Here is a 27310-nt window from a genome sequence, read left to right as displayed (position 1 = left end):
TCACTAACACTAAAACAGGGCTACACTTACAAACCATCATGGTGTGATAAAGCAGGAAAGCCTTCCTACTAAAAAGAAACAACCACTATCTTTGGTTACATGGATTCCACAAGTTGATTCCTCTTTCAGCCCCAAACCAGAACCCCTGTTCCAGCTGTGCAACAAGATGGGAAGAAGTTAAGAAAATAGGTACATACAAACTGAACCTTCTGAAAGTAGGTGTTTAACAAATGTTTATTGGTTATTTTTAGCACACTGGCTAAAGTGCATTTTAACCTGCTGTCCCCAAACTGAATTGCATTAATAGCGTCTGATGACCAGACAGACCGTATTTTAAAATAATTCCAAACTTGACACTATTTTCAAGGTCAAGTCATGCCACCTAAAGACATATACAGTAAAAAAAATGTACTTGGTCTATAATATTCTTCCCTTCTCTTGCCCTCAACATCAATAAATGGTAGCAAAGGTTTCCTATTTATCAAAAAACCTGAATTCATGAGACAGAAGCTGGTTTTTACACTATAGATGAAAAGGCAAATATATATACACATATATGTAAACTTATATCAATGTCTTTACCAATTTACTTAGAAGGAACTCTGAAGACCTTACAGCATACTGAATACAGTACTATATGTACTTTAAAAAAATCTAAATATATTCTCTAATTCAGTTTTCATAAGGCTTTATTGTATGAGGGGAGTAAGAATCCAGATATTAAATTTCACAGTTAAATAAGGTACATGCTTTATTCTAATGTTTTTTCTTCTAAAAATGGAAACAGATAAGGTCAATAACCAGGAGAAAGGTTATTTGTTACTTGTATTTATTATAAAAAAGATATACAAATTTCTGCTTTTGATTACTCACAAAATATTATGACAATTTGAAAAATTAAACAAATTGTGTTTTCTTTCTTAATTGAGTGAAGTACCGTTACAATCCCTAGCTAACAACAGACCTTGACTTTGCAAATGAATATTAAGAAGTGGAAATGCATCCCATAGGCACAGATCCCATGCTCAAATGAAAAAAATAAAGGGGGGCGGGGAGTCTTTCCAATTGTAAAGTGTTATCAGTGGCCTGTAAAAGGTTTTAAAATTCTATATTTGAATAAGGTTCATTTAAGCCGAAAAGGCCACAGGAATGGGGATAGAAGATATGAAAGAATGGGCAATAGAGACGATTAAAAAACAAATAAACCATAAAACGAGGCTTTTTCTATGTTTTCCAAGACTTTTTAAAAGTAAAAATTTAAAACTATCCAATAATAAACAAATTCCAAATATCACAAGGACATTACTAAGAAAACTGCTGAAAGCTGCAATGCTTCAAGCATCAGTGGTTAACCCATATATAATCTTGTGCAAAAAATTTCAACGAACTTGAAATTCATACTGGTGAGCCAGTCTTCTGTCCAGTATTATGGCAGAACTGGTACAAGAGGCCTGTTGGAGTTAGCAGGCCAGAACACAGTGCCTTCTTTAAAAAAAAAAAAAAAAGACTATCAAACTACAAAGGAATAAAATTGAAAGTTGGTTGTGTCCCAATGCTAATGACCTTCATTAAAAATCAGCCACATCTTCAGTGTGTGTCATTGCATTTCCCTCCCCTCCACTAAATTCATTTTCAACCACCCATGTAACAAAAGCCTTGAGAAAAAGGCTGGTTTTTTATGTTCATGCCAACACCAGCCAATCAGAGTCACAATATAAAAAACACTTGATTTTGTCTGAGTTTGTTAAAAAGAGGGGATGAAAGCTAATGAGTGTAAATTCTTTCCAAGAAGAAAAACATGTTTGTTAGAAGTTTTTAGTGTTATGTTGGAAATGCCCATAAAAACATAAAGAGTGGCCATTTGAATTTTGAAAACTAAATCACCAAGCTTCATTAGCTATAAATTTTTACCTCTTTTCAGTCAGTTGAAATGTCAGAGATGATCATTCTAATTTAAGCCAAAAAATAAAGGTTGCCGTTTCCATAATACAGTCTTTTTTTTTTTTTTTGGCGAGGCAATTGGGGTTAAGTGATTTGCCCAGAGTCACACAGCTAGTAAGTGTTAAGTGTCTGGGGCTGGATTTGAACTTGGGTCCTCCTGACTCCAGGGCCAGTGCTTTATCCACTGTTCCACCTAGCTGCCCCCATAATATAGTCTTAATGAGAAAGTATACAGAGGTCTAATGAGAAAGAGAATAGAGAATATCACTCCTCATTACTGATCAGCTTCTGATAATTAAATGAATCGTTCCTCATCTCTCTATTTCTTCTCTACAATTCAAATACTCAGTATACTTAGATAGACTGACAGTGAATACACTGTCAGGTCCCTAGCCCTCCAGCAGCCACAAATGAAGATTGTTTAAAATTTGCATAAACCATCATAAGACAATTTAAAAGAGAAACATTTTAAGGGGTTGGGAGAAATACTAAGGGATTTCAAGAATGGAATGACAGTGGGGCTCAGCATATACTTTTCTACTTCCCATGACCTCAACAGCCCATGTATTTTTCTTTCCTTATTATCTATATTTAATGGATTAAGTTGAACATTAAACTGAAAGCTCTCTTTTCATATAATTTAAAATGGGAAAATGCCTCCTTACCATCAACAGACATTTCCCGGAATCTCACTCATCCCGTATCACTCCCACCTCCACAGATACCCTCCTGAACAATGTCTAGACAAAAACGTAGCTGCCTCTGAATGATGCTTTATTATTAGAATGTCCTAAAGGTTCATCAAACCTTGTTAACAAGCACAAGGAGACAAACATGATATCCCAGGCAACAAGCTGTCTGGCCTTCAGACACTCTGGATTTCCTAAGCAATCAAGGCATAGCACCACAGTTGACAAACATTGCTTCAAATGTTCATACTGATTCAGTCCTTTGGATAAAAGGGAAGCAATGAGAGGGCATCTCTGTCACAGTAGCAGAGGCGTTCTTTCTCCTGCTGCCTCCTCCTCTTGAAAGAGCTGCTTAAACTGTACTAATTTGCTATAGAGTCTCTCTCTTAGTGGACGAACGTGGTAGCTGGGATCCAGAATGTTGGTGACTCTGCGCTCCCTTTCTCGCTTCCACGTTTTATACGGGTGGGGAGGGAAAAATGGTCGTCCCCTCTCTCTCCGGATCTGTAATGTAATTCCACTCACTGCCAACATTCCCCAGATAGCCAGAATAACAAAGTCTACAAAATAAGAGAGATAAACAGTTGAAATTCATACTTTAAAATCCAACAGACTGAAATTCAGTTTTCTCATCCATAAAATGAAGATAATGACACTAACCTCCCAGGTTCAAATGGATCAAAGGGGATCATTACAAAGAACTTAGCACAGTGCCTAGCACATAGTATGAACTATATAAATGTTAACTATTATTATTACATGATGCATTAATATATTCATTTTTTGATATCTGGCTACTCTTGACGGTCAGTCACAATGATGTAGTTCTCAGGGGGCATTCTGCACACACAGGCAAGCTATACGTTACGTGCCACCCCTTTCTCAACTGCTTTGATTTCTACCTAAGGGGATAGGAGTATAGAACCCTGCTACTGAGTAGTGAAAAGGAGCCAGTAATTTGAAATGAATGAATCACATAGGGGTGGTGTTGCTAGGATGGGAGTGGAAGAAAAGGTATATAATATATCCACATTGCTTCAAAAATTATTTACTGAACACCTCTAAAATCTCTGTTCAAACATCTTTCATTGTTAAATCTCCCTGTTCCAGTTCTCAAGTTCTCAGTTCCTTCCAAAGGCAAGCCAGGGAAGAGAGAGGGTTAAACAAAGAAAATCAGTCTCCTAGAAAATCAGATAGATTCTAATTGTGCCTATATCCTATAGGACAGAGTAGCCAGAGGAAATAAAAATAGCTAATAACTAGTATTTATTTATATGACACTTTAAGGTTGGCAAAGTACTTTACAAATATCTAACTTCAACTTCACAACAACTCTGAGGTAGGTACTATTATTTATTCCCATTTTTACAGATGAAGAAACTGACGCAAACAGAGTTGAAGTGACTTGCCCAGGGCCATCAGCTATTAAGTAATCAAGGGGAGGATGTGAACTCAGGTCTTCCTGATTCCAATTCTAGCACTCTAGCCAGTTTATCGTGTTCATTTGTTTCAGTTGTGTCCAACTCCTCATGATCCTATTTTGGTTTTTTTTTGACAAAAATAATGAGTGGTTTGCCATTTCATTTTTACAGATGAGGAAATGAGGCACACAAGGTTAAATGACTTGCACAGGGTCACACAGCTAATCAGTGAGGGCAAATTTGAACTCATAAAGATGAGTCTTCGGGGGTGGCTAAATAGCACAGTGGATAAAGCACCGGCCCTGGATTCAGGAGTACCTGAGTTCAAATCCTGCCTCGGACACTTGACACTAGCTGTGTGACCCTGGGCAAGTTACTTAACCCCCATTGCCCTGCAAAAAAAAAAAAAAAAAAAAGATGAGTCTTCCTAATTCCAGGCCCAGGCCTCTGTCCACTGCACTACCTAGCTGCCCCTAATATATACAAGCCAGTATACCATCTATCTATTCCTGTGGTCTAACATTTAATACCAGGAGTAAAGCAAGAATGTACACGGGAAAATAAGTTAGGCAGCTTCTATGCTCAGAAATACCACAAATTAATTTAACAAAAGTGTACTAAGCATCTGCTATGTCAGAACTCTACTGGAGCTACTTTTATCTCATACTTCCTCTTCCTAAAGTTGATTAAATTTTGATTCTGGGGGATGGCAGGGATGGAGTGCAAAAATCCATTCACTACTATGAAATTTCACCCAAACTGGAGTCCACCACATTCCCAATGCCAAAAGTTACTGTTAACAATAAGCTTTAAGGTCAAGTGTCTTGCAAACCTTAATGTGAACTGTAATTATAAACAGGTTGTGTTTGAAGGTGAAGGAGTTCCACCTAATTGGGTGCTTTCTTATAGTGAGCTGGAAGCATATACTTCAGCTTAAAAATCACACTAAGACTTTTGGACAACCCGTATTATAGGTGCATAGGCAAATTCAGATACTTACCATTAGTTTGAAAAGGCACGTTGGTGTAAGCTCTGTTGAAATTGGTGTTGACTGCTCTCTTAAGTACATTCAAAGTGATGTATGAAAGGCTGGTATAAAAATAACTGTCAATGGCTAAGACCACGCAGTAGGAGCCAGTAATCCCACAAGTTAGTATGTTCAGCTACAAGAAATAATATGAAAAACAGAGTCTTAGACCCCAGTCTCCAAAAGAACACTGATATCAATCAGGCATTACTGCAAGCTAAAGGAAGAATCCTGTCTAACTCATCAAGGAAACTTGAGATTTCAGTAAGGGTTATTGTTATCAAATGTTTAATTTACTTCACAAATTAATTGCTTCCTCATATGATATCTATACCTATTTAGACATATTCAGGCATCAATTCATTCAATAAATATTTATTCTGAATAAACCTTATTCTAAGATGACACTAACCCTGATTGTAGGCTGCAATTTTCAGACAATTCCTATGTGGTATGTTGACTCAACCCCTTTTAACTAACCAACTTACTAAGTTCCATTGTACTTTAAGGTTTACAAGACTGACTCCTCAGAACAGGACTAAGGTAGGTCATATATATATATATATATATATACACACACACACATTTTATAAATGAGGAAACAGGCTCAGAGAGGTCAAAAGAATGACCATGATCATACAGTTAAGTGCCCTCTCCTCCAATAAGTCAAACTGAAAAAGGCCAAGCTCTTTTCACTGTTACAAGGCAACAGAATCTCACAGAATTGGAAGGATCTAAGAGGCTAGCAAGTCTGACCTTTACTTCACCAAAAATAGTTGTTAATTCAGTAGTGCCTGATTCTTCAAAAGCCCAATTGAGGTTTTCTTGGCACATTTACTAGAGTGGTTTGCCATTTCCTTCTCCAGATCATTTTATAGATAAGGAAACTGAGGCAAACAGGATTGAGTGACTTGTCCAGGGTCACACAGCTAGTAAGTGTCTGAGGCCAGAACTCAGGAAGATGAGTCTTCCTGCCTCTAGGCCATCTAGCTGCCCACAAAACTACCTCTACAAAAAACCTGACAAGTGATTATGAAACCTCTCTAGAGACCTCTAGTGAAGGGAAACCTACAGTGACCCAAGGCAGTCCTTCCAATGTGGAATATATGTGTGTGTACACACACACACACACACACACACACACACACACACACACACACTCAATTAGTCTCTGTAGTCTCTTTTCTTCCTCATCAGAATGATTTCCATTTTGTATCCTTTTTGAAACAAGTATTTATTACTTTTGTACTCAGAACATCAATGTCTAGAACCACACAATGAATAAAAATCCATTATGACACACTTACGATTCTTAAACAACCTATGAAAACTACTGGAATTGAAATGGTCATACAAGAAAAAGCCACCCAGAACACAGCATCATCATGAAAAATCTTCAAATCTCCTGGAAAAGAAAAAATTATTAGTCACAAATAATCCATATGAAATCTAATTTTCTCAACATAAAGCAAACAAATATGCTTTAGCTTCTTATACACTATTGCAACTAAAAATTGTGGACATCAGATTTACAGGGTTTGGAAAAGTATTTCAAGTTAAAAAGGTGATAAATGATTTCTTTAGCTTATAAGATCTTATCTTTAGCTTATAAGATCTAAGATCTTATGTTTGTGTACGTATACACAAACACAAAGTGATGCTATTAAGTAACTGACATTGTATCTTACTATTAACTCTCACTAAAGTGGGTCTCTATACATACAAAATTAACAGAATAAAAGAATATTCCAAAAACATGCTACAAAGAAAACTGTTCAAACTAAATTCCTACACGAGTCAGTAGAATGTGTCTACAGATTACCAAATTAATTCTCAAGATACTTCCTACCAAGAAATATGCTGGGTTTTTTCTAGGAAGCAGCAGCAGCAACAGCTAGAGGGTGAGTCACCAAAGAAGACACAAGCCATTTCCTTTGGTGTTGGCAGGGGAAAATGACAATAGCATTAAATATCCCTTCCAGGATATTTTTAGATGTCCTAAGGGCACAAGAAACTACCTATCCCTTAAATTTTGATTGAAATGCCTTTCCTCCAGGGAGATACTCCACCCTTCAACCTTACAACATAATAATACACATTCATTAAAATGTTATCTACATTATGAGATTATCTTTTTGTTTGTTTGGGTTTTTTGTTTTGGTTTGTTTTTTTGGTTTGGGTTTTTTTTGCAGGGCAACAAGGGTCAAGTGACTTGCCCAAGGTCACACAGCTAGTCAAGTGTCTTGAGGCCGGATTTGAACTCAGGTCCTCCTGAATCAGTGCTTTATCCACTGCGCCACCTAGCTGCACCCCCACACACACACACTAGATTTTAAATGCACAGTACTCTCTTCCCAGTAGGTATGTAATTTCTGCTGAACTGAACTTTTTACATGAACTACAGAGGCAGACCACATAAGTTTTGGGTTGTTTAAAAAAAAAAAAAAAGCACCAGAAAGTACTCATGGAGCTCCAACTCTATGTTCACAACAGCTGGCAGAAATGCTACAAAATATAATACATAATCCTTGCTCTCAATAGGTTTAACAATATAAAGCCATCTCTCTATCCCAAAGAAGTCAAAGAAAAGGGGAAAGGACCTATTGGTACAAAAATATTTATAACACCTCTTTTTGCAGTAGCTAAGAATTAGAAATTTGAGAGATGCCCATCACCTGAGGAATGACTGAACAAGTTTTAGCATATGATTGTGATGGAATACTATTATGCTTTGAGAAATGACAAACAAGATAATTCTTGAACTGATGCAAAGTGAAGTGAGCAGAATGAGAGCACTGTGAACAGTAACTGCAATATTGTAATGATGATCAACTGTGAAAGACTTAGCTACTCTGACCAAGACAATGATCAAAGACAATTCCAAAGGACCCGTGATGAAAAATGCTATCCACTTCTAGAGAGAGAACTGATGAACTCTGAATGCAGATTGAAACATACTTTTTAACTTTCTGTATTTTTAATGTTTTTTGTTTTGTTTATGTTTTCTTTTGCAGCATTGGTTCATATGGAAATATGAATGGCCTCACAGGTATAATCAAAATGAAATTGCTTGCCTTCTCAAAGGGGAGGGAGAGAATTTGGAACTCAAGCTTTAAAAAATGATTATTAAAAATATTTTACATCTAATTGGGAAATATTTAACAAAGTAAATAATATATTTTTTAAAATTTAACACTATAAAGCCAACACCAAGCATCTGTGTATGCCAGGCATTTGGAGAAACAAAGACAAAAATAAAAACATCCCTGCCCTCTAGGAGTTTACATTCTATTGAAGGAGAAAATGTGTGTACACACACACCATATATACATATATATATATATATATATACATATATATATATATATAGAGAGAGAGAGAGAGAGAGTATGTTGAGGGCATAGGATTAATGCCCATGAAATAATGGTGAACAAAACTATAATAGAATTAAGTAAATGCCATAGCAGTTCAGAGGAGAGGAAGAGCTGTGAATAGGGATTGAATGATAAACTGGATGTAGAAAAGTCTTTTCAAGCTAGAGGAATGCTAAGAAATATAAGCAAAAAAGCAGAAATGAGCATGCTAATAATATGTTGGAAGGAGGCAGAGCACAGAAAGGAGATCTCCCTGATTGGATCAGTTCATGAATGCTAATGAGTGGTGAGGAAAGCTAGGCAGAGCTTTGGAGATTATGGTAGAGAGACTTGGGAAACTAGTTATAAATTCTTTCCCTTTAAAAAACAAAACAAGGGGCAGCTAGATGGCACAGTGGATAGAGCACTGGCCCTGGAGTCAGGAGTACCCGAGTTCAAATGCGGCCTCAGACACTTAACACTTACTAGCTGTGTGACCCTGGGCAAGTCACTTAACCCCAATTGCCTCACTAAAAAAAAAAAAACAACAAAACAAAACAAAACCGAAAAAACCCCACCAAAACAAAAACAAATAATACTATACAATACTATACTATTTTGTACAAGTTAAAATATACGTTTAGTGTATTATAAAATGTAAAAACCATTCTTAGATCACACAGAAGGGCTGTGTACAAATACAAACTGCCCTGGATTTGGCCCTAGGGCTTTAATCTGGGGACTCCCCTGTAGAAAGTCAAAGGACCAGCACAACTGCTACAGCTTTTTCTTCCAGTTATATCCTGTACAACTCTAGAGATAGAATCTCACTTCTCTAGTTGTACTAAGAACTTTAATCTAATCCAATAGAAAAACAGTCACCATAAGCAGAAAATGATCGAGCTATTAAAACTCCAAACAAAGCTCTGGACAAAGGCTGGATTAAAAAGCAAATGTCAAGCCAAGATGCTGTCAAAAATTTGAACAGCTTTCTGAATCTGCAAAAGAATTGGTCAGTTTTAAATGCAAAAAAAAAAAAAAGAAAAAGAAAAAAAGAAAAAAGTGGCAGCATTTAGGAAAAAACCCTAATTGAAATGTCGGAACTGGAAATAAAGCATGCAAAAAAAAAATACCGTCTCCTTCTTGCAAAGCTACATTGACATTTTTGAGAACAACTAAGTTGCTATCACTGAATAAACTCCTAAATGAACTGAAGATGAACATGAAAACAAGCATCAGCTGCCCTCAATTTCATTAGCCGTGGGAAATGTATTTTTACTTCTGACTAAAACTGTGTCTCAAAATTTATATGAATAAATATTTTGCTTTCTGAGAAAATAAACCAAAGAACTAATGAACCATATGAAAGAGTTATAATCAGTGTCACTAGAAAAGTACCTACACCAAAGAATGCACAGGTTATTTAAATCATTCCAGAATCTCACTTCAGAGGTCATCTCATTCAACATATTAGGAAAATTTAAAGGGAGGAAAGAAAAATTAAGATTTCCTGATCCTTGAGTTTTTTCTACCACAAATAAAGAGACAGGGACTAGATCTATGATTTAATTGGTATAGATCTTCCAGATGAGAAAATTCTCTCTACCCAATGTAGGCCAGCAAATTTTTTTGTAATTTACTATCCTAAGAATTTTCTGAAGCCCTGAGTTATGTGACTTAGCCAGGATCACACAACCAGTATATGTCATAGGCCAGCCATGAATCTAGGTCTTTCTGGCTTCAAGGCCAGCCCTCTGTTCTATGTATAAAGAGGCAGTATGATAGATAATTGAGTCCTTTAGCTTTATTCTTCTGGCAAACAAATGCAGTTCCATCACAAACAAGGCAAAGTCGCCCCTAAAAACAAATAGATTCATAACATGACTAATGGGAATATGTTTTGCATGATTGCCTGTGTATAACCTATATCAAATTGTTTACTGGATTGGGGAGAGGGGAGAGGTGGACGGGAGAGAATTTGGAACTCAAAATTTTACAAAATGAATCTTTAAAATTGTTTTTATGTGTAATTGGGGGGGGGGATTAAAATATTATCCAAGTACTTAAAAAAAGCAGAGAGGTCTTCTGATACGCTATGCTTTTGCAGAAAGTCAGAATACTATTTCTACCAGTATTTCTCAAAATGATGGGCTCCATATGATCAATGTAAGTTGTTGGAGTTCTAGCATCTCTTTTTTTTTTATTTTTATTTTTTTTGGCTGGGCAATGAGGGTTAAGTGACTTGCCCAGGGTCACACAGCTAGTACGTGTCAAGTGTCTGAGGCTGGATTTGAACTCAGGTACTCCTGAATCCAGGGCCGGTGCTCTATCCATTGCGCCACCTAGCTGCCCTTCTAGCATCTCTTGAAAAAAAATAAAGAACACAAGAGTCTCTTTAGAGGCCAAGCTTCCCGTCCAGCTACATCTGAACCAGGACAAATACAAAGGGGCCTAAACATAGTCACAGAATTTCCTACCTAGTGGAGTAAAGAAAGCCACTGATGAGATGAAGAATCCCAGTACTAGTCCAACACAGAGCATGCAAATCAGGATCAACCCAAATCTCCACCAAATCATTACCAAGAGAATTCCACCAAAGCCTCCAGCAACTGCAGTCAAAATCAGTCGATCTATGCAAAAGGGGGGGAAAGAAAGCATTTCACTCACATTGCCATCTGTAATCGTGACCTGTAGCAACCTCAGCCTTAACCACTGTGGCAATCTAGGATTGAAGGTCACAGGGCTCCTTGATGGCCCCCAAAAACATGTCGTCCCAATTCATGGAGGACCTCTCCAAGAAGCCTGCCCTGAGACATGCTAATCATGGCTCTGATAGGAGCCTGGGCTTATAAAACCTTTCAATAAGTTTAGCACTCAGTAGGCTGAAGTCACAAAAATCCATTAATATATTTTTTTTAATCTCACAGAAAAACTCTAGAACTAAAGGCCAAAAAAAAATGCAGTTCCATTATAAATGAGGCAAAGTTGCTTCTAAAAACAAAGATTCATAACATGACTAATATGGGAATACATTGTATGTGACTGCACTTTATGGGATAGGCATGACTTCTATCTAATACCCTCCACACCCTGGATCCATAGGGGTATGAGGATATAAATAAGGTCTTCATTCTCCTAAGCATCATGGAATTTTATTATGCTGAAGCATCCAGAGAAAGAACGGATGGAGCCTGAATGCTGATCGAAAATAGACTATTTTTTCACTTTATTTTTTTTTGCAGTTTTTTTCTTTTGTCTGTGTCTTCTTTCACATTATGACTAACATGGAAATATGTTTTGCATAATAGCACATGTATTAACCTTTATCAAATTCTTACCATTGGGGGGGAGGGTTAGTCAGGGGTAGGGGGAGATAATCTGGAACTCAAAATAAATGTTAAAAATTGTCTTTACATGTAATGGGCGGGACTAATCCTGTGAAATGTTAAGGGCTAAAATTCTAGCTAAACTGTCTAAAATATCTAATGAGTGGTCGCCAATAAATTATAAGCTTTAGCAAGAGTTAGACTTTTAAGCATTTATTAAGGAGAATAAGAATTTGGTAAAGAGAGAGAGAGGCCTAGATTCCTATCTATTAAAGGGAGAGCACATTTCTAGCTCCGCTCTCCACCAGAGTCCAAAGGAAAGAGCCCGAGACTGAGCGCCAGTCTCTTCCTTCCTCCTCCCACTAGCCCGCCTCACTTCCTGACGCCAAAAAAAAGACACCTGGTCTTGCCCTCAAAGACCTTCGCTTCATGGGCGGAACTCTTCTACAGTAAGTCTCCAGCAGGTGGCGTCATTCCAATCGTTACAGAAACTAGTAGTAGTCTGTAAGCAATGGCCTAATCAACATTGTAACCATTACTCTGACATTATCAGTGGTGGTGGTTGTGTTCTATTTTATTTTTATTCTGAACTTCAATATCAAATAAAACATTTTCCACGTACACAGCAGAACAGAAAAAGAGGACTGTACATGAAAAGGCAGAACTCTAGTTTACACAGCTTTGCTTTGCTTTTTTAAGTATAAAAGTTCAAGCTGTAGCAGACCGAGCTTATCCTGCCTGTCCTTGGCATTATTCTCGAAGGGTTAAAATGAAATGCTGGTCATCACACTACATTTACATGTATTCAATAGGTGATTTCACTGTGGACCTGTGATTTCCCTGGTATGGGGGAACTCCCTCTATCAATGCAGATCAGCAGCTAGCTGCAATCTAAAACCTGAAAGTGTTAAGCGACTTGCCCATGGTTATACAAGCAGTATGTGTGTCTGATGCTGGACTCAAACCCAGATCTCCCTGACTCAGGGGGCAGCTCTCCATCCACTATCCCATGGATGGAGCATCAAGGAGACAAGAGAAGGCTGGGAAACTAACTCAACTTCCCCTCTTGACTCAGCAAAGGGTCTGTTTTTACTTACCATCATACTGAAGCAGAGTTAGTCTTGTAATCAGTATATAAAAAAAGAATCCCACGAAGATAAAGCCTATGAAGAATAGTTCTAAAAATAAATCACAAAAAGGAAACCATGGTTGAATACACTGTGTATTCATTGTACACTGTACACTGATGATTTTTTTTTTACATTTTTCTCATTTAATCATGACACCTTTACAAAAACTGACCAAGTTTCAGAGCATAAAAATGCAATAAAAAGTACAGTCAAATATAAGGTTTTTGAAGAAGGAATTAACAATTTATTAATGACTAAATAATTTAATTCTAAAGAATTGGTGAGTCAAAGAAAATCATAAAAAACTTTATCAAATAACATTATAATAATGACACAACATGCCACAAGTTTTGAGATGCATCTAAAGCAGTACTTAAGGGAAATTTTATATCTCTAAGTGGATCCATCAGTAAAAGAGAGAGAACATGTTAGCGATTTGGGAATGCAAGTAAAAAACACTAGTAATTCAACTCATAAAAAAACTTCAACCAAAAATCCTGAAAATCAAAGAGATTAGCAAAATTGTAAGCAGCAAAAAAAAAACTTTAATTGATAAGTAAACCCAGTAGCTGTTTTGTTTTTGTTTTTTGTTAAGGAAACATGAATAAAATGGACAAACAGGTTAAAAAGGAAATTAAAAATGAAAATGAATTTACAGCATTTTAATGCTGAATAAAAAGAACTTTCAGAAAAATTTTGTCCCAGCACTGATGAATTTTTAAGGTAAGATTTTCCTCTCCTTACCAATATGCCCTTGAGTGTCCAGTCCCTACACATTAGAACACTTGGTGACAAAGGAACAAGAAAGTTTTATGTGGCAGAAGAGAATTGAGCAGAATCATTAGCCATTCAATACTATTAATCTTGAAATGTGCCCACTGGAATGGCAGAAAGGCACAAGTCTTGTATATACAATTCATCTCTCAATTATCCTTTATATGAATGAAGGTTTGTCATTATCTGTGCCTGGCACCCTGCTTGCTACCCAGCACACCCACATAGACCACCCCCAACTTTGACACTAGTCAAGGATCACAAAATTCTAGTATTAACCTATAAAAAACAAATTAGAGAAATAAATTGCTTGATATGCTGGTTTTGTTTTGCTTAACTGATTTTCCCCCCTTTTTTTCCTATTTTGTTATAAGAGATGACTCTTTAAACAGGAAAGGTACAAGGAGTTTACGGAACAGACTTGGCAATGAGGTGATATAAAATAAAATATAGCAAAAAAAAATTAATATTAAAAAAGAAGCAAACCTGTGCCTTTTGGGTCCTAAAGCAGTCCGTCTAAACCCAAAGACGTGAGGTCTGAATGATCTGCTATACCATTCCCTTTTTAACATGAGTAAACAAAAAAACTGTGTAACTTTATATTAAAGTCTAGTAATCATGTCTAGAGATTCCAAGGGCTTAGCAATAATTGCCCACAAAAGGTCTCAATTTGTCACATCATAAATTCATGACAGGAATATGATTATGACTATGATAAGACAGCAATTAAGAAAATGCTAATAAATGTTGAGATCTATCAGCTCACTGATTCTCTGGTTGGGTTTTTTTCAAAGCCCTCACAGCCTTAGCGATGTAAGTCCCAGTCAATTTCATCAGGACTTGGAATGAGATGCTTATTCCTACTACCCCATTTGTTACTGCAGACTTTGAAGTTCTAGCTTGCTCTACACAAATCCATTAGTGGCCTGCACTTTTACAGGCAAAGACCATGACCAATTAAACACTCTTTAGACACTGCAATGGTTGTCTTATTTACACAACATAAAATGCATTATTCCCCCCCCCAAAAAAAAAATTCACATTAACCTAGTGATTTTTTACAAATAAATAATTCCACCAAAAGAACTCTGTAAGGCCACACAGGTAATTGGCACCCAAACCAACCTTCTCTTTTGGAGGGAGAAAGTAGCATTCTAAGTATATTTCCCAGTCCCCACATACTTGTATGGAAATATTTATTTAACTCATAGGACACTAGTAACATTCAAAAGAGCACAGAAATATATTAAAAAGGTACAAATTACCTGTTTTCCAGAATCTGTGTCCAAAGAAACAAATGAAGAGACCAAGGATAGCAAAAATGGTGAAAAATACTTTGGTTGAAAGCCTTCCTAGAAACAATAAAAATAAAATAAGTCATATTTGGTGATGATCAGAATTGCTATCCAGACTTAACTGACAACCAGAAGGGCCAAGAGTATCAACTGACAAAAATTTCACCTTTCAACAAAAATCCTCGTCCTACTATCTCATTTTCTTTCCTATAGAGATTTTTTTTAAATGCCTTATACCAACTGACAAAGCTTGATGCTCTGGGGTCTTCTTAAATTCTGGTCCTGGGGGCAGCTTGGTAGCACAGTGGATAAAGCACCGGCCCTGGATTTAGGAGTACCCAAGTTCAAACCCGGCCTCAGACACTTGACACTTACTAGCTGTGTGACCCTGGGCAAGTCACTTACCCCCCCCCCATTGCCCCGCAACCCCTCCCCTCCCAAAAAACCCCTCTGGTCCTGCTACTTACTGTTCATAGACCAAAATATCACAGAAAAAGAAAATGAACTGATCATATTAAATAGTGCTCTATCCACTTTTAGCACAAGATCCCAGAGATGGACAATACTTCGGAGTGCAGGCCCAACCCACACATAAATAAGAATCTCCTATACAGTCTATAGCATTCTCAAATGGTCAGCCAGTCTTTGTCTGAAGAACTCCACTACACATCCTGAGGTGGCACACTCCACTTGTACACGGCTCTAATTGTCAGGAAGTTTTTCAAGCCTCTCTCCATCTCCAGCCTCCCACTGCTCCTAAGTCTGCTCACTGGGTTAAAGCATAATAAACTTAATCCTTTTTATCCTTGTTACAGCTGTGGAAGGGAGCCTAATACCAGCACCTTGGTATTTCCAGTTAAATGCTGAAATGAGATGAGGCACCTGAGAGTCGGTGACTAGTTCATTAGAAGAGGTTTAATTTGCCCCAAAACAGCAAAGATATTCAACAAGGATGCTGTGACATTAAGCTTATCGGGATGCAGCCCCTCTCATCTCCATCTAGAAACCTGTCTGGTCAGCAAGGCAGAATACAGTGCCACCAAGTCAGAAGGGCCCTACTTTCCAGCCTTAGAGTACTTAGAAATGTACACAATACTACACAAGAAGTCTGACCAGGGTAAATAACAAGGCAATTACTGATGGCTTTCCATGTTCTGGACACTATGTCTTTAAATGCAACCTAAGTTTGTATTAGGGGTTTTGGCCACATTCCCCACTATCACAGAGCTTACAGTCCATTAAAATTCTAGATCTTTCTCAGATAAACTGTTGCCAGACCATGCCCTGCCCATCTTACACTTAAGTTAGAAAAAATCAATTTCATAAGCAAATGATTTTACATGGATCCTTATTAAAATTCATCTTATGCCATCCAGACTAATATGATAGCCTTTATGCCATCTTACAGGCCCACAGAACGCGACAAAATTGTTGTTTCAAAGCATTAGTCCTGAAAGCATCTATTAATACACTGGAGGTCACACTGCCAAAAATTAAAACCCATTTTGCTAATTGCACAAGCTCCAGTGGAGAAAGTTTTTTCTTATGTCTTAATACAATTAATAATGAAGTACAGTAATTAAATGTTTCCTGGTGCAAATGACTTTTTTTTTTGGTGAGGCAATTGGAGTTAAGTGACTTGCCCAGGGTCACACAGTTAATAAGTGTCAAGGATCTGAGGCCGGATTTGAACTCTGGTCCTCCTGAATCTGGGGCCAGTGCTTTATCCACTGCGCCACCTAGCTGCCCGGTCCCATGACTCTTAGTTGTAAATTTAAACAGTCTAACTCAGCTTCTCAAGTGTATTCCTCAAGTGTTGCATTAAAATTCCTCACACTTTAACAAAACAAAACCAACACTTTTTTTCTAGAGGTCTGTTTGTTGGGAATCTTTAACAGTCTGATTGTTTAGAAGCTTTACTATTTTGTCATGATGGTGGTTATCAACCTACCAGTGGAGGGGAAGAGGAAGAGTTATGAGGTTACCTGCTTAGCCATCACCCATACTTACCAATAAGTCACAACAGCTTTCTATTTGTAGCAGGACCTTTTTACCCATGATTCAAAACTATGGACCCTTTAGAGATAATCTAGTCCAACACCCTTATTTAGGAGATGAAGAAAGTCACTCAAAAGAATTAGGAGAGGGGGCAGCTAGGTGACGCAGTGGATAAAGCACCGGTCCTGAATTCAGTAGTACCTGAGTTCAAATCCAGCCTCAGACACTTGACATAGCTGTGTGACCCTGGGCAAGTCACTTAACCCCTCATTGCCTTGCAAAAAAAAATAAAATAAAAGAATTAGGAGAGTGTCTTTCCCAAGGTCACACAGCAAGGTAATATGAAAGGAAGCCCTGAGTTCCTGAATTCTATGAGAAGCTTCCTTCCATCTCTGTGGCTGGTTTTCATCCGAGACATACATTTTTTACCCATTTACTAATATGGTCTGATATTGATAAAGTACTCAGAAAATTTCAAATGCTGATTAATTGAGGAACTTTATCAGGGAAACGCAAGACCTTAAAATTCAAAGGGCTTCTGTCTTAACCTGAGCAGCAACATCAGACATCTCCCTCTTCTTGCACATACTGTCAGACTTGTGATGCATTCATTAATTGTTTAATTTCTCTTTCTTTTTTATTCTTTGTTACAGGTAGAAGCCTCATTGGATAGGAAAAGAGGGGAAATGCTAATGGAAAATAGAACATTCACACAATGGTGGTGAAGCTGAGAATTGATCCTGTTATTCTGGGAAGCAATTTGGAACTATGCCCCAAAATTTGGAAAATGATGTTTACAAATCCACTAATAGGTCTGCACTCCTTAATCAAAATGACCCATATATATATAATTATATAATATATATATATATTGTATATATATATATATATATATATATATATATATATATATATATATACCTTTTTTTGCTGTGGAACAAAACTGGAAAGTGAGCAGGGGGGGATGGTTGAACAAGTTATGGTATAGCAAGTGCTAGAATACTATTTGTAAGAAATGATGAAGGTGGGGGCAGCTAGGTGGCGCAGTGGATAAAGCACCAGCCCTGGATTCAGGAGGACCTGAGTTCAAATCCGGCCTCAGACACTTGACATTCACTAGCTGTGTGACCCTGGGCAAGTCACATAACCCTCATTGCCTAGCAAAACAAAACAAAAAAACAAAAAAAGTGATGAAGGAGATGGTTTCAGAGAAATCAGAGAAGACTTATTATATGAACTGAAGAACAAAGAGAGCAGCAGAACCAGTTAGACAATTTACAACATAGCAATAACATTGTAAAGACAACTTTGAAAAACAAGAACTCTGATAAAGGAAATGACCAAACATGATTTCAGAAAACTCAGGATAAAAAATGCTATCCACATACTGAAAGAGAGGTGACAGACTAAGTGTGTAGAATGAAACCTTTTTTTAGACTTGGAAAATTCAGGAATTTGCATTGCTTGACCACATGTATGTTTCAAGGAGTTTGCTTTTCTTTCTTTTTCAGGGGCAGGGGAGAAGTTGAAGGAAGAGAAAGTGGATTTGTTCATTAGAAAAATATAAATTAAATTTTTTTAAAAGAAAGATGAATATGATGATTTAGCAAGTACAATCAACAATGCACCTTTTTTATTTGCAGATATATCTTACTGAGTTATCTTTTTTAGCTAATAGCTACTAAAACCAAGTACTGAAATTAGCTTAGAACCATGTACATATATATGTATCTATATAGATATGATTTATAAATAAATGTGGGGCAGGTAAGTGGTGCAGTGGATAGAGCACCGGCCCTGGAGTCAGGAGGACCTGAGTTCAAATCTGGTCTCAGACACTTGACACTAGCTGTGTGACTCTGGGCAAGTCACTTAACCCCAATTGCCTCACCAAAAAACAAATAAATAAGTAGATAATTAAGTAAGTAAATAAGTAAATGTACATCTATTTTTAAGAATAAAGAAAGAGGGGCAGCTAGGGGGAGCAGTGGATAGAGCACCGGCCCTGGAGTCAGGAGGAACTGAGTTCAAATCTGGCCTCAGACACTTGACACTTACCAGTTGTGTGACCCTAGGCAAGTCACTTAACCCCAATTGCCTCACACACACAAAAAAAAGAATAAAGAGAGAAATTTGGAAATGGAGGTGATTAAAAAAATATAAAAATAAAATTGTGGAGATAATTCTAAAGAGAAGCTTCTCTATTCTCTAAGTTCCAGGTATTCTCTAAGGCCTCTCAGGATGCTAGCAAAAAATATGGAACAGAAATGATATGTAGTCAAGGTAAAGAATATAGAGAATACTCTGAGGAAAAAAGGGAGGCACTGAATATAACTAAAGGAAAGTGTCAAAGATTCAGAGTAAAGAAACACTTGCGAGGGGGGGAGGGGGCAGCTAGGTGGCACAGCGGAAAAAGAACTGGCCCTAGATTCAGGAGGACCTGAATTCAAATCCAGCCTCAGACACTTGAAACGCACTAGCTGTGTGACCCTGGGCAAGTCACTGAAGGAAGGATGGAAGGAAGGAAGGAAGGATGGAAGGATGGAAGGAAGGATGGAAGGAAGGAAGGAAGGAAGGAAGGAAGGAAGGAAGGAAGGAAGGAAGGAAGGAAGGAAGGAAGGAAGGAAGGAAGGAAGGAAGGAAGGAAGAGAAGGAAAGAAAAGAAATGAAAAGAAACACTAGTCCAGGGGGGAGGACGGACAATACAGACAACAAAAATGAAAAAGATAACTTAGCTCAATGGGGCTAAAAATGTAAAATGACAGCAGGAACACTGATAAGGAGTTTCAATACGGTTATTTTCTGCAACCAGCATTAGGAGCCGAAGGGTTCTTTCTGGATTTAAAGGAACAGATTAATGCACTCACCAAGAGAAGAACAATTATCTAGGATGGCATTGAAGTGACAGGCATATGTGTGAGCAGGAACGTAAGCAGCTGATGTATTTAAAACCGGGTCCCGTACAATAACATTATAAATTACACCCTGTCCTGGGACAGATGAGAAGTAAACAATGGTCTTATCACTAGATTTTAGGGTAGCAACCTGAAATTTAAAAAATGGCAGCTTGATTAATTTTACAGCTTGATAACCATTACAAAATTAAACTACAACTCCACTCAACATATCACAAGCTCAACATGCCTTTAGTAATAAGATTTGAACCACAACCCATTGAAATAATTCTCTACAGAGCAGGCCCCAAACACTCCAGAGGGTTGAGCTGTTGTACCCCAACAGGAACAAGACTTAACAAGGCATCTTCATGAAGTCCTTCCAGTTTTTAAAACTTTCATAACTTGGGTTGTGGGAATGACAGAAACAAACTCCACAAATGACATTTGAAGACAAACTGAATTTTCTTCAAGCTTACATGGGCTTCCATCTTGCAACTGGGCAATTTACCTTCTCATCTCCAAGTTTCTATTTTTCATTTGCCACAGGAGCTAAACTACATTGTTCACCATTATATCACATGGTTCAACATTACACAACAGTATGCAATGCCCTTGTCCTAAACTTTGATTCATGTTTTGAAATGCCAATCATGAATTACTGTTTCTATCACATGCACAACCTACTGTTTAAAGAAATACATAAAAAACTCTAGGGTGGCCCTGTATGATACTACTAGTACACAGATGTTTATTCTAAAGTTTAACCATTTGCCTTCTAGATGATTTCAAAGTTTTAAAGCCCCCTTAATTTATACACTAAGCAGGGACACCTGCTTAGCCCATCAATGGATATTTATTAATTGCCTACTATGTGCCAGGCAGTGTGACGATGTAAGAGTATAAAAGAGTATAATCACTTTGAGGGTTAGGATTCTATCAATTAAAGTATCTGCAGCTCAATAAAACTTACAAATTTATCTTGCCTACAAAACTGAGATTACTCAGGCTCAAACATCAGTTCCCTTTTCCTTGTATAGGCAGAAATAAGTTTCACATTTCACATGCTTCAATTATTTTGAGCACACTATATTCCTCAAACTCAACCAAAGTTTCTTTGTGGGACTATTATGATGGTAGATAAATAATGCCCACATTTATCTTCTCTTTATCATTGCATTAAGTCATACCTATTCTCAACCAATACGTAGGCATTTTAAACAGGCCAATTCTCAATACAAACCCATCTTGGGATGGCATTAGTAAGAACTCCCAAAATGACAGTTCAATATTTCAAGGAGCTGGAGTTTTATAAGCAACCTGTAACGAGCTTCTCAGAGATTAATTAGGCTGGACTTCAGACAAGAGAGCATTTGCTGGGCAAATGCTCAAAAGCCTTTCCAATTTGATACTCAAGCCTGCCCTCTGCCAATATGGCCTTGTAGAACCCACAGTGACCTCCGTGGCATAACAAGGCATGAGAATAAGACTTTCATGGAGGAATTTCCCAAGATAAGGAACCAAACAGAATGAATTCATAAACCTAAAAGGGCTAACCTTCATTTGGTGGCATCTGAGAAGCTGCTTTTTCCTTAAACTTAGTTGGTATCCCTCATACCATGCCACAGACTGGGCACCTGGTTCCAAAGAGAATGGTCAAGCATTCCTTTCTATACTTAGTTTCATTGTACAGTATAAGTTGTTTTCTTGGTTCTGGTCACTTCACTCTGCATCAATTCATACAAGTCTCCCCAGTCTTTTCTAAAATTATCCCCCACTGCATCAATTCTTACAACTCACTAACAATCCATTATATTACTATAGACAAATCTTTTCAGCTATTCCACAGCTGATGAAACTCCCTTAAGTTTTCAGTTTTCTGCTATGAATACTTTTCTATAAGTGGGTCCTTTTCTTCCTTCTTTCATCTCTTTAGGCTACAGGAGTGGAATTAACGGATCAAGAGGTTTGCACAGTTTAGTGACTTTTAGAGCACAGAACGAAATCCTGCACTTACTTTGAAACCATTGGCTTCTACCTGAGACACCATAGACATCTTCTCCATGTGTCTTAGTAGTACCTCTTCAGTGAGGTTGTTCTCAGGCAAAAAATACTGATAGACATCATACTCCAGCCTCCACCGGGAGTCCAGGCCAGTCCCCAAGTCACAGGGTAGAGGATCTCTGCCTCTGAAATAAAACACAATTATGTAGAAGCAAAAATACTCTCCCTTATAACTTATTATCATGTACAAGCAAAACCAGAAAACTAATACTTAAAAAACTTTACAACCTTAAAAGAAAACCTTCAAATTACATTTTTATTGTTTTAGAAAATTCACAGTGGGCAACTAGGTGGCACAGTGGATAAAGCACTGGCCCTGGATTCAGGAGGACCTGAGTTCAAATTTGGTCTCGGACACTTGACACTTATTAGCTGTCTAACCGTGGGGAAATCAGTTAACCCTCATTGCCCCACAAAAAAAGAAAGGGGGGGGGTGTGAGAAAATTCAGAGCCCCACTTTTCACATTAAGAAATGGTAAACTCCACTACTCTTTTTTAATGATGTATTCAATCCAACCCAACATTTATTAAACCACCTATTATGTGCTAGACTGGGGATGCAGAGACAAAATGAAAACCATTTTTGTACATTTGGGGCTTTTCTTCCTAACAATAACCTCCTTTGGGGTATTAACCTAGAAGTTGAATCACTGCATCAAGGAATTCAATAATTTTGTAATTTCTCTTGTCTCATTCCATATAGCTGTTCAAAATGGTCAGACCAATTAACAGCTTCAACCAGCAATGAATTATTGTCCTAGTTTGCTTTTTAAACCATGCTTATCTAATCTATTCCACTGAAATACATTTTTTTTTTCAAAAAACCTAATAGACTATTTCATAATATAATTTGAAAGCTGTAATACCATTACTTCTTAACTGCTTTTTTTTTTTGGCATGCTCCCTTTATATTCTTGACCTTTTGTTCCTTCACCAGAATTTTACTATTTTGCCTAATTCTATAAAGCATTTTCTTGCTATTTTCATTAGTTTGGTGTCTGTTGAGGAGTTTTGTAACATCAATTGTATTACACACATCATAGCCAGGAACACTAAATACTTCTGTTATTCATAGATCTTCCTTTTATTTCTGTAAAAACTACTTTGTAGTTGTATTTAAGCACTTTATGTGTCTTGCTAAAGTGAATAATCAGATATTTAATACACTTTGTTATTTTAAAGGAAATTTATATTTCTATCCATTTTACTAGTTAGAATGTTTTATTAGACTTAGTTATATAAGCTATTCAAGTTTAAAACTGCACCAAGACTTTTGGGATCCATTGGATAAAAATGCTGGTTATTTCTGTGGATTTACACTTTCTATCCTGCTACTTGGCTGCAGTTGTATTTTCTTAATTCATGTTGACTCTCCGGTGTTTTCTAAATGTACTATTCACAAACAAAAATGTCTCTTCTTTCCCAATTCTTGGTCCCTTAATTTCTCTCTTATGTTGTTTATTCTTTTACCTCTGCATTTGGGTTTTCCATCTAGGCCATTCAGTTCCTCAAAGAATATACTCATGTAACTATGCCAGGTTATATCAGTATCTTTTTGCCTTTCTTTCAATGATTTTTTAAAATATCCATTTTAATATATGCCAGATCCTCCTTCATTTCTCTTACTGATCTTATTAGCCATACTGGAGAACCTTGTATTAGATCTAGTTTTGCTTTGGGGCATTTACCAGGCATATGTGACTCCATATCATGCCATTATTGTCCATGGAATTTCCTTGGTAAGGATACTGGAGTATTTTGCTATTTCCTTCTCCAGAGGATTAAGGCAAATAGAGGTTAAATAACTTTCGCCCAGGTTCATACAGCTAGTCTGAGGCAGCATCAGAACTCAGGCCTTCCTGACTCCAGGCCCAGAACTCTATTCACTGAGCTACCTAGCTGCCTCAGGTACAACTAGGTTTATACTATAAATTGACTAATTGTAAAAAAAATAAATAAATAACCAAAACCCTATCTGTATAAAAATATTCTGTAACGATTGGAATGACGCCACCTGCTGGAGACTTACTGTAGAAGAGTTCTGCCCATGAAGCGAAGGTCTTTGAGGGCAAGACCAGGAGTCTTTTCTTTGGCGTCAGGAAGTGACGCGGGCTAGTGGGAGGAGGAAGGAAGAGACTGGCGCTCAGTCTCACGCTTTTTCCTGAGGACGCTGGTGGAGAGCGGAGCTAGAAATGTGCTCTCCCTTTAATAGATAGGAATCTAGGCCTCTCTCTCTCTTTACCAAATTCTTATTCTCCTTAATAAATGCTTAAAAGTCTAACTCTTGCTAAAGCTTATAATTTATTGGCAACCACTCATTAAATATTTTAGACAGTTTAGCTAGAATTTTAGCCCTTAACAATTCATAACAGCACTATTCCTATTAACACAAAGTCGAGAACAACAATGTGCTCAACAACTGGGAAATGGCTAAACAAATTATGCTGTACAATGAATGGAATGGATTATTGAATCATAAAAATAATGAATACTAAGAATTTAAAGAAATAAGAGTATAACTACATTCTGTCTTGGCATCACCAGCATTCAGCATAGTACCCAGCATATAGTGGGTATTTAATAAATGCACCAGCAGTTGGAATCACTTAAGTGTTGTTTTACTTAATTGTTTTTGTGGCTATTCAGTTGTTTCATTTGTACCTGACTCTCAATGACCTCATTTGGGGTTTTCTGCCCCAGGTCACAAGGCTAAGTGTCTGAGGAAGCATCTGAACTCAGATCTTCCTGAGTGCCGCATTCTAACCACTGAGCCACCTTTACACACAGCTTTATAATACAGCAGGTTTTAATCTAAAAAGCAACTCGGAGAGTTACACACACCTGGCATATCCTAGATTTGCTGGAGCAAATTTGATAACTGTTTCATATAAATTATACTCCAAGTAAATGTTAGGATCCACATCTAAATCAAACTCCAGATTACAGCCTCCAGGGATAGGATCTAGAAGTAAAATAAACAGTTGAGTTACTAGAGATCATGTCCCTCAAATCCTCCCACCATGTAAAAGTGCAGATAACCAAAGCTTACAACTTTTTTTACAGCCCATGGGAAAGAACATTCCCCTCTCTGAAGGCCTTCAGATCTCAGTTATATGCTATACCAGCCACTGAAAGAAGGGAAAGGACATGGGGGAAAAGAGGAACAACTGAGAAACTTACTTCGAAGTAGAAAAATAACTCTGTGACAGACAAGAAAGAAAGGTATGCCCCTTAATTTACAATTTCCAAGATACAGAGTTGACTGCTACCAAGGGCTGATGATGATTAGTTAAAACATGGATTAAAATGGAGGTGTGAGGTGGAGTAGTTCATTAAATCTAACAAGGCTAATAATATAACAGATCTTCTTTCTCCAATGAATACCACCCACAGGTAACTGTAGACAGGTGAACTAAGGGAATCACCTTCCAGGACTAACTGGCTTGCTGGAGGAGACTGTGTAGCTCAAATCAAGGGTTACCTTTTTCTGAATAAGAAAGTGGAACAGCCACACTCCGGACTTTATCAGCATCTGAAATCTCCAAGTACCAAGAACAATTACTCTGTTCTGGTTTAAGAATGGAAACTAGGCCTTTGTCCACACCTGTCCCTGAAGCATCTGGAAGAGGATTCTGGAAATCATGAGAAAAAAAAATAACCACCACACAACACCACCACAGACAGGCTGAATTAGATAAGGCTGACTACAAGTATGATCCATTCTTATTGGACATTCCCCCCAATGCTGACATTACATGGCACTTTTCAAGTTAGTGGTTGGATAACAACTGGAGACCTTATGAAATGCGTCTCAGCAAAGGCCATTATCAGAAGTATGAGGCAAGGGCCAGGTCAAAAAAAAGAAAAAAAAATTTTATACAATAAATTCCCCTAACAAATATACTCCAAGCAGAACCTGCTTCCATCAATATCAATCAATCAATCAATATTTATTAAGTGCCCACTATGTGTCAGACAACTGTGCTAAGCACTGGTGATATAGAAAGGCAAGCAAGGGGCAGCTAGATGGCGCAGTGGATAGAGCACTGGCCCTGGAGTCAGGAGTACCTGAGTTCAAATCCGACCTCAGACACTTAATACTTACCAGCTGTGTGACCCTGGGCAAGTCACTTAACCCTAATTGCCTCACTTAAAAAAAAAAAAAAAAACAAAACAAGAAAGGCAAGCAAGTCCCTGCCTCCAAAGATCTTATAATCTGATTATCTTTTTTTTTTTTTTTGGTGAGGCAATTGGGGATTAAGTGACTAGCCCAGGGTCATAAAGCTAGTAATTGTTAAGTGTTTGAGGTCCAATTTGAACTCAGGTCCTCCTGACTCCAGGACCTGTGCTCTATCCACTGCACCACCTAGCTGCCCCTCTGATTTATTATCTAATGGATAATCTAACCCATCTACACTACTTACTCACTAGGGCTCAATCTTGATTTTAAAAAATAATAAAAATCCAAGATTTTTAAAGAGCCCATCATTTAGAAGAGAGATTTCGTTCTATTAACATACACAAAATGTTTTCTGACAGAACCAATGATAGAAAAGAACTGAAACTGGGGGAATTCCTCATACAGACCTTGGAGAGAGAGATTGTTATGTTCTCATACTGAGAATGCACTTGGAAGATTATAAATGTGACATTGCTTGTAATATGACGCAATATGGCTTCTTCTGGGAAGGGCCTGTTGAGCATGAAGTCTCTAAATTCTCCCAAAGAAAATTCAAGACCTGAAATGGGAAGATTTTTTTTAAAGTATTATTACATTAGAACTTCTAATACCAGATAGTAAAAGCATCATCATAGGCATGTCAGTACACACATATATTCAACTTTCCAGAACAGAAGCAAACTCCAGTGTCTTGACCCAGTCTCTCCATAAAAGAAGAGACAATGGAGAAAACAAGATGGAAGTCAAGTCTTCTATCTCTAGATAATACCCTCTCTAACATCATTCCTCTGTTTCAAAGTCAATAGACCCTGAAACTTGGTCAAACTTACTATAAATAATTACAGAATTTCCATGTCTTCCTCACCTCAGTTTCTATTTCCCCCTTTTCCTACCATGACCTATCTTTCTTTCCCCTCTTCCTACCTTAACTCGACAAAACATAGACTTGGAGTATATCATATTTATTTAGTAAAATTGTAGTTTCTCTATTCATTTAACATGTTGTTTGTTTTTTTTGTTTTTTAGTGAGGCAATTGGGGTTAAGTGACTTGGCCGGGGTCACATAAGTAGTAAGTGTTAAGTGTCTGAGGGTGGATTTGAACCCAGGTACTCCTGACTCCGGGGCCGGTGCTCTATCAACTGTGCCACCTAGCTGCCCCTTAACATTTGTTTTCGAAATTCACTTCTTGGGCTCTTCCCCCAAGAGAAATGAACATT

At 37.5% G+C, this 27310-nt stretch overlaps 1 protein-coding gene across 2 annotated transcripts in view; it reads right to left on the bottom strand.

Annotated features, from left to right (window-relative positions):
* Positions 1-2698: 2698 nt before the first annotated feature.
* Positions 2699-27310, bottom strand: part of TM7SF3 (transmembrane 7 superfamily member 3) — a 43093-nt gene continuing 18481 nt past the window's right edge. Inside the window, exons 2-12 of one of the 2 annotated variants that reach the window (XM_043968024.1) lie at positions 26500-26651; positions 25394-25544; positions 24754-24874; positions 21866-22037; positions 19822-19999; positions 14927-15013; positions 12855-12935; positions 10909-11061; positions 6386-6483; positions 5052-5214; positions 2699-3190 (exon numbers count right to left, since the gene is read on the bottom strand). In XM_043968024.1, coding sequence (XP_043823959.1) covers positions 2928-3190; positions 5052-5214; positions 6386-6483; positions 10909-11061; positions 12855-12935; positions 14927-15013; positions 19822-19999; positions 21866-22037; positions 24754-24874; positions 25394-25544; positions 26500-26651 — 1619 coding nt within the window. In that variant the 3' untranslated portion in view covers positions 2699-2927. The remainder of the gene's footprint in view (positions 3191-5051; positions 5215-6385; positions 6484-10908; positions 11062-12854; positions 12936-14926; positions 15014-19821; positions 20000-21865; positions 22038-24753; positions 24875-25393; positions 25545-26499; positions 26652-27310) is intronic. The other variant, XM_043968025.1, reaches the window with a different exon arrangement.

The sequence above is a fragment of the Dromiciops gliroides genome, chromosome 5, assembly GCF_019393635.1.
Source record: "Dromiciops gliroides isolate mDroGli1 chromosome 5, mDroGli1.pri, whole genome shotgun sequence".
Taxonomy (NCBI): Eukaryota; Metazoa; Chordata; class Mammalia; order Microbiotheria; family Microbiotheriidae; genus Dromiciops; species Dromiciops gliroides.
This window is presented reverse-complemented; position numbering and strand designations above follow the sequence as displayed.